This window comes from Limulus polyphemus, unplaced genomic scaffold (assembly GCF_000517525.1).
Source record: "Limulus polyphemus unplaced genomic scaffold, Limulus_polyphemus-2.1.2 Scaffold7952, whole genome shotgun sequence".
Taxonomy (NCBI): domain Eukaryota; kingdom Metazoa; phylum Arthropoda; class Merostomata; order Xiphosura; family Limulidae; genus Limulus; species Limulus polyphemus.
The window spans coordinates 21,788-29,551 of NW_013673562.1; the positions used below are offsets into that span (position 1 = coordinate 21,788).

Genomic DNA, 7,764 nt, shown 5'->3' on the forward strand with positions numbered 1-7,764 from the left:
AATAATACGTAATAAAAACGCACACGCATTCTTCACACGAACCAATAATACGTAATAAAAACGCACACTCATTCTTCACAAGAACCAATAATAATAATACGTAATAAAAACGCACACCCATTCTTCACACGAACCAATAATACGTAATAAAAACGCACACCCATTCTTCACAAGAACCAATAATAATACGTAATAAAAACACACATTCATTCTTCACAAGAACCAATAATACGTAATAAAAACGCACACCCATTCTTCACAAGAACCAATAATAATACGTAATAAAAACACACAGAGAACCAACACTTATCCTTCGGAGAGAGTCTTTGTTGTTATTCAGTTCCAGGTCATTACGACCTTTTGAGCTTTGTCCAGCTGATCACCCAAATAAATCTGGCCTACTGATCTGGAACCAAGACTTTTTTATACATACATATATATGTGTGTATGTATATAACCAAAAGATCAATAAGATTCACCTGTGGATACGAATAAGAAAACACTAGAATATCAGACTTTTCCTTTTCTATTATTCATTTCTTCTACCGGTTTCTTGACTTCAAATAGTTTTACTGAGAATCCATTACAAAAAACATACAAATACCGCTTTTCAACTAAACATGGATAATCTAAATCAAATACATATACTTTCCAAATGTACAAACATATAATAAAGTCCATGAATAAATTAAGTACATTACAAATGTTCAAGAATAAATAAAATTAGTCAATATATTTTAAATTAAAATATTATTCTAATTATTATTATTATTAAGAAATACACTTTATTTATCAAATAATTTTATATACTTTTACTTACTTTTTCTTTTCTGTTAGTCTTGGTAACTGTTTTCACGGTTTGACAGTTCCTACTGACTTTACACAACCAGTTACTTCAGCCCCCTCATTACTATCTATTTAAATGGCGCCAAAAATTATAAAACATTCTTCCCTTCTTCGGGACATCTAACGTGGAATTTATGTAAATTTATTCATAATCTTAAATTATCAGCAATATATCATTCCCCACATTTTAAAAGATATATTACGTTCTTAGAATTGCAATTAAAGGAGTTATTAATAAAAAACAAACAAAGTGTCTTTGTTATTGTTCTTCTTTGTTTTGCCAGTTTTCATATAGCCTAAGTTACATAAAGCATAGAACTGTTACTGCTGAAGATACCTTCTTTAGAAAAATTTCATTTTTTTAGGTTTATTTAATAATCTATACAAATCTTTAGGTTGCCTTCTTGATAAAATAATTTTATTATTTTTGAATACATCTTTCAGTTTTTTATCTACTATTTGTTTTAACAAATGAAATATCAATATGTATATTTGGACAATGAGTTACAACAAAAGGTTCACTAATGTCTCTATTTAAATGTTTTCTGTCAAACATGCCAGTATACACTTTAATGAATGTATTTTGAGAAAATTTAAAATTCTAAAAGAACCACATTTTCATGTCTTCCCTTCTGGGAAATGTAATATAAAACATGAAAGATTATATTTTTTTTGGCGCCACCTTAAATATATAGTATTAAGAAGTCAGAAGTAACTGGTTGTGTAAAGTCAGTAGGAACTGTCAAACCGTGAAAACAGTTACTAAGATTTACAGAAAAGAAAAGTAAAAGTAAGTAAAAGTATATAAAATTATTTGATAAATAAATTGTATTTCTATAATAATAAGAATTAGAATAATATTTTAATTTAAAATATATTGACTAATTTTATTTATTCTTGAACATTTGTAATGTACTTAATCTATACATGGCTGTATTATATATTTGTACATTTGAAAAGTAATGTATTTAATTTAGGTTATTGTATGTTTTAGGTTATAGATTCACAGTAAAACTATTTACTGAAGAGTGACCTATGAAGTCACGAAACCGGTAGAAGAAATTAATAAAAGTAAAGGAAAAAAAGTCTGATATTCCAGTGTTTTCTAATGTCTCTCTCTCTCTGTGTCTATATAAATATATATAATGTAACCTTAAAAAAGTTAAACAGATAGATATCGTGGAGAGTTTTTTTTTTGTTATCTATTTATGGATTTTTGGAAAGGGTAAGAAGAAGAGAGTTTATAAAGGTTATATATATAACCTTTATATATATATAAAGGTTATATATATAAGTCAGACGTGGAAGACCCATGTATTAAAAATGTATTTAAATTTTACTTTGTTTGACTTAACTTTCGTCTATTTTGATGGCTTTCATTCGTAAAAACCGCATTGCAATAGCAGTGTACGTAAGACTAAATCATGGAATAGAAACACCCATTAAACATAAGTAAGCCCTATACGTTTTTACATTATTAGACGTAGGTATAGTTTATCTTATTTAGAATAAAAATTTAGCTCCTACTGCCTTTCACAGAATGTATCATCCCTTCGTCGTCACACTTTGGAACCATCTCCTCGAGACAACTGACGTCTTATCTCCTTCGTTGCACGGAGTTAGATATGTTGATCGTTGCTCCGAAATACCAGCACATACATGTTAAGGTAAGGGTTAAGGCTGCAACTATAAACTTGTTGTTGTTTTATTTCATCATTCTTTACGCTTTCCGTTAGTAATCTTGTGACACACACAACAGTTGCGCGCGCTTTAAACGTGCCGTTATGTATAGATGTGGATATTTGTAATGGTTTGTGTGTATGTGATGAATTTTTAATCAGGAATGTAGTGAACTTAAAGCTTTATGAGTTAATGACAATAAAGTTTTATTACTGAAATAGTTTGATCATCACGTTCTTATCTTTTTATAACATATCTTAACTATTGAAATTAGGGTTGTGATTCCTGTAAATATTTTATGAGAAATTTGGCATACAGATAGATAGTGGGTTTAAGCAGGTGGAGAGTTAGTTAGATAGATACTCCAGTATTGCTTTGGTTTTTAGTTTTGTTGATAAACGTCCGTAGTTTGTTTGTTTGTAATTAAACACAAAGCTCACAATGGTCTATCTCCGCTCTGCCCACAACGGGTATCGAAACCCGATTTCTAGCGTTGTAAGTCCGCAGACATACCGCTGTGCCACTGGAGGGCACGTTCATAGCAAACACCACGTGAATAAAAGTTCACAACAAAAATCGTGTTGATAAAAGTCCAGTTTCAGTTTTTACCTCTAAGAAAACGTTTTTACAATATCTCCGAAAAAATGTATAAAGACAACTTTTGAAATACAAGTGATTTTGCACGGGTATTTTGAGTTCGTTTTAAACGTGAACTACGTGCATGGTACCGTGATAAACAGTTTAAAAATATTTAAATATCTTAACGCTGTTTTTCTAACCAACACTTCCTTGCAAAGGACCGGTCAATAACGATTAATTGTTGCCCCCTTGCACTGCGCGAGATTAAATGAAATTGATTTCTTTAAATCGCCTTACCTAACTGAATAAGCGAGAACTTCTATTCTTAAGAAACCTTGTAATTAGGCTTATCCTCGCCTTTCAGTTCTCTGTAAAATATAGTAATTTTTAACCTATTAAAATACTAATGCAAAGAAGCTAAGAGTAATTTTATGACGTATTATATGTGTGTGTGTGAAATTAAAGGCAATCATGTAACGTACTATATATACAAACATAAATCAATACACGTTTTTTTTTTCATGAACCCGTCAGCGGTAAGTCTGCAGGCTTACAACACTAAAAATTGGGTTTATATACCTGTGGTGGGCAGAGCACAGATGAGCCCATTGTGCAACAATCGAGACCAGAGAGTTTTTTTTTTTGTCATCTTGCAAATATAACATACAATGTCTCAAAGATATGAGACGTTTTCGCTCACTTTGGATATTTTTTTTATCGGATAAGAAGTGCAGTTTCGAGTTATGCCACTAGCTAAGTCGATAATGGATCAATAATCTTTGTATCAATATTACATTTTGGTAACGACGTGCGCGGAGTTTTGTTAATCCAACTGGATTTGTTAGTTCGTTAGAAAACATGAAGTATCCGTATGAGAATAGGACGAATCACTGGATACTATTTTGAATAAAAGAATTTAACTGGGTATAGAACTATTGCAAATAAACAAGATCAAACCGCTCATTGGCTGTAACGTATTACTGCAACAATGTGGCGCTTCTTGGTGGTTATGCACCGTATTTAGTAACGACTTTGAAACGTCGTTTCTCACATTTTCCGAGTCGAGGATTGTTGTTAGAGAATGTGTTTGGAACTAAGTGGATTTTTTGTATGATGTGTTTAAAAACTAAAGATGGAGGACCACAGACCTTCTGTTAGTCGGTAATGGTTAAGAGGTATAATATAATTATTACTATAGATATCCAGGGATTTAATTAGTTGTCAATAAAAAAAACTATTTGTATAACTATTAGTTGCATAGTACACGATCACCTTGAGCTTCAGAAGAGGCTGCTCTTTACTCACGTTTACATGAAAGAGATGGCTCTCATCTGAAAACCTTGAGCTTCAGAAGAGGCTGCTCTTTACACACGTTTACATGAAAGAGATGGCTCTCATCTGAAATCCTTGAGCTTCAGAAGAGGCTGCTCTTTACACACGTTTACATGAAAGAGATGGCTATCATCTGAAATCCTTGAGCTTCAGAAGAGGCTGCTCTTTACACACGTTTACATGAAAGAGATGGCTATCATCTGAAAACCTTGAGCTTCAGAAGAGGCTGCTCTTTACACACGTTTACATGAAAGAGATGGCTATCATCTGAAAACCTTGAGCTTCAGAAGAGGCTGCTCTTTACACACGTTTACATGAAAGAGATGGCTATCATCTGTAAAGTAGAAATATGTACAGGATCTAGAAAAATCAATCTATCTTAGAATTTATCACAAACACGCTGTGATTCATTTTCTTTTTAGAAACATGACCTTGTATAGCTTATAAAGTTTCTTTAAACTATTGAACAACAAATAGATTCAGGTGTCTATATAATTTCGTCTGTAAAATCAGCGTGCCATCCACATATGAGGTAGACCTAACGAAAGCTGATATACCAGTAGTCAAATCGCACTTACTGTATACGTTTACGTCTTTTGTCAGCTAAAAAAAGAGAGTGTACTTTCTGTTGAAGGTATTCAACCATTTCAAGTGATGTAATTAACTTAGCTTTCCTGTATCAAAATGTATTATTCTCCTGTCAAACAAACTGTACTACAATAAGATCATTAAACAATAAGAATTGGTGAAAGCACAGAAGAATCAATATGGCTCTGTCTAAGAAATCACACAAGATGTAAGAATATTTTTTGCAACATTAATATTTTTTCTTTAAGTTTTTAGGATTGTCTACAGGGCCAGAAGGAAGTATTACAGTATTTATGAGCCACGAAAACACGCAACCAGTATGGTATATCGCGCCTAATTCCTCCACAACTGAAGATATACCACCAGTTTTCATTTCTCACCAGCGTTTCATGCTACTGAAGTTTCACTCGTGCGCGGAGTGCAACGTTTCGGCGACATTCTACTCTCTTGGTGGAACCAACGGTACGTCTTGTTAGTCTGTGAGTTATGTTACAGTTTACGTCTTTGTTGGTCTGTGAGTCATGTTACAGTTTACGTCTTTGTTGGTCTGTGAGTCATGTTACAGTTTACGTCTTTGTTGGTCTGTGAGTTATGTTACAGTTTACGTCTTTGATAGTATGTGTGAGTTATGTTACTGTTTACGTCTTTTTTAATCTGTGAGTCATGTTACAGTTTACGTCTTTGTTGGTCTGTGAGTTATGTTACAGTTTACGTCTTTGTTGGTCTGTGAGTCATGTTACAGTTTACGTCTTTGATAGTATGTGTGAGTTATGTTACAGTTTACGTCTTTGTTAGTCTGTGAGTTATGTTACAGTTTACGTCTTTGTTAGTCTGTGAGTTATGTTACAGTTTACGTCTTTGCTAGTCTGTGAGTTATGTTACAGTTTACGAAATAAGATTTGAATGAAAAACTACATAATTACAAACGTAAACAGTATAAAGTACACTGTGCAAAGTGCGTAAATAAATTTTTCTTGTTTTAACTAACAGTCTATAAAGATTCGAAAAAATTTAAAAAATTCAATACGATATGGCAAGGAGGGGGGGGATGCCATACTTTTAAACATGGGGCAATGTGCATATGTGTATATAACTGTGCCGAAGATGTAGCAGTTGTGCAACACTGCATCATTATAAATTTTATACGACTCCAGAGACACCACGCGGTCGGCCTTTCTCTCATTCTCTCTGCTTTGTTTATTTATTTGTTGAGTTTCGCACAAAGCTACTCGAGGGCTAACTGCGCTAGCTGTCCCTAAAATTGAAGTGACAAACTAGAGGGAATGCAGCTAACCAACACACCCACCGCCAACTCTTGGGGTACTCCTTACCAACGAATAGTGGGATTAACTCTCACATTATAATGCTCATACGGCTGAAAGGGCGAGCATGTTCGGCGACGGGGATTCAAACCCACGACCCACAGATTGCAAGTCGAGCGACCTAACCAACAGGCCATGTCAGGCCTGTTCTATCTCTGAAACACAAAATTTCTTTGAGATTTAGGGGGACCAAAAGATATACTGATCCATTCAAAAATTATTAATAAATAATAAATACATTTATTTTGGTTTAATTTGATAAAAATCTCAAACTTTAACATTTTGCATATTTTCGTAAAGCCATATTCAGTTTCATTATCAACTAGTGTTCGTAATAATCACACATTTTAAAAGCACCAGTTAGTGATGAGATAATACTCATTGTCGCTACACTTTCATAAAATGTTTAAATCCTTTTGTTCGGATCTTTGCTCTACTTATATTTCTTTCTTGAGACTGTGTCTAGTATTATTTTTCCCGCTCTTTTTAAAATTTCTTCCGCCTTTCTTAGTTAACCTTTTTAATTAACCAACAAAGCCTATTGTTTGCAGAGCCGTAATCAAAGAAGTACCTAACTTGTGTTTTCATCACGGCATGCCTATGAAGTTGTAGAGTGAATTGAGTTGTAAAGGTTTTAAAATTAACATAGAAGGTTTAGCATTTAGAGCTGTAAAGCTAGTTAAGACCCAGGTAAAAAATAATATAACAAATCAAGTAAAGTTTTCAATTTGAAACTTGCTGTTTCTAAGTCAAGTACAGTTTATCTGGGCATCCAGGACTGTTTCTCCCACACAACTGAGTTGAACTAAGACTCGACGAGGTCAGGAAAGGTCAAATTTGGTACAAGTAAATCGTTGATTTAAACACGGAGATGAGAGATTCAGAGAAATCCACATAGTTAAATCATTATCAAAATAAACAAAAGGAAAAATGAAAAGGAAATGTAATGATCTTGTTTTCAGTGGCTTTAACTCCAACTAAAACAGATTAGATACATCTCTAATGCTGACTAAAACAGATTAGATAGAGCTCTAACTCCGACTAAAACAGATTAGATAGAGCTCTAATGCTGACTAAAACAGATTAGATACATCTCTAATGCTGACTAAAACAGGTTAGACAGAGCTCTAACTCTGACTAAAACAGATTAGATAGAGCTCTAACTCCGACTAAAACAGATTAGATACATCTCTAATGCTGACTAAAACAGATTAGATACATCTTTAATGCTGACTAAAACAGATTAGATAGAGCTCTAACTCCGACTAAAACAGGTTAGACAGAGCTCTAACTCCGACTAAAACAGATTAGATAGAGCTCTAACGCTGACTAAAACAGGTTAGACAGAGCTCTAACTCCGACTAAAACAGATTAGATAGAGCTCTAACGCTGACTAAAACAGGTTAGACAGAGCTCT

The 7,764-nt window shown here is 33.3% G+C and overlaps 1 protein-coding gene across 1 annotated transcript in view; it reads left to right on the forward strand.

Moving 5' to 3' along the window:
* Positions 1-7,764, forward strand: part of LOC111089938 — a 14,101-nt gene that overhangs the window by 3,354 nt on the left and 2,983 nt on the right. Inside the window, exons 2-3 of the mRNA XM_022403238.1 lie at positions 2,386-2,513; positions 5,274-5,487. Coding sequence (XP_022258946.1) covers positions 2,472-2,513; positions 5,274-5,487 — 256 coding nt within the window. The 5' untranslated portion in view covers positions 2,386-2,471. The remainder of the gene's footprint in view (positions 1-2,385; positions 2,514-5,273; positions 5,488-7,764) is intronic.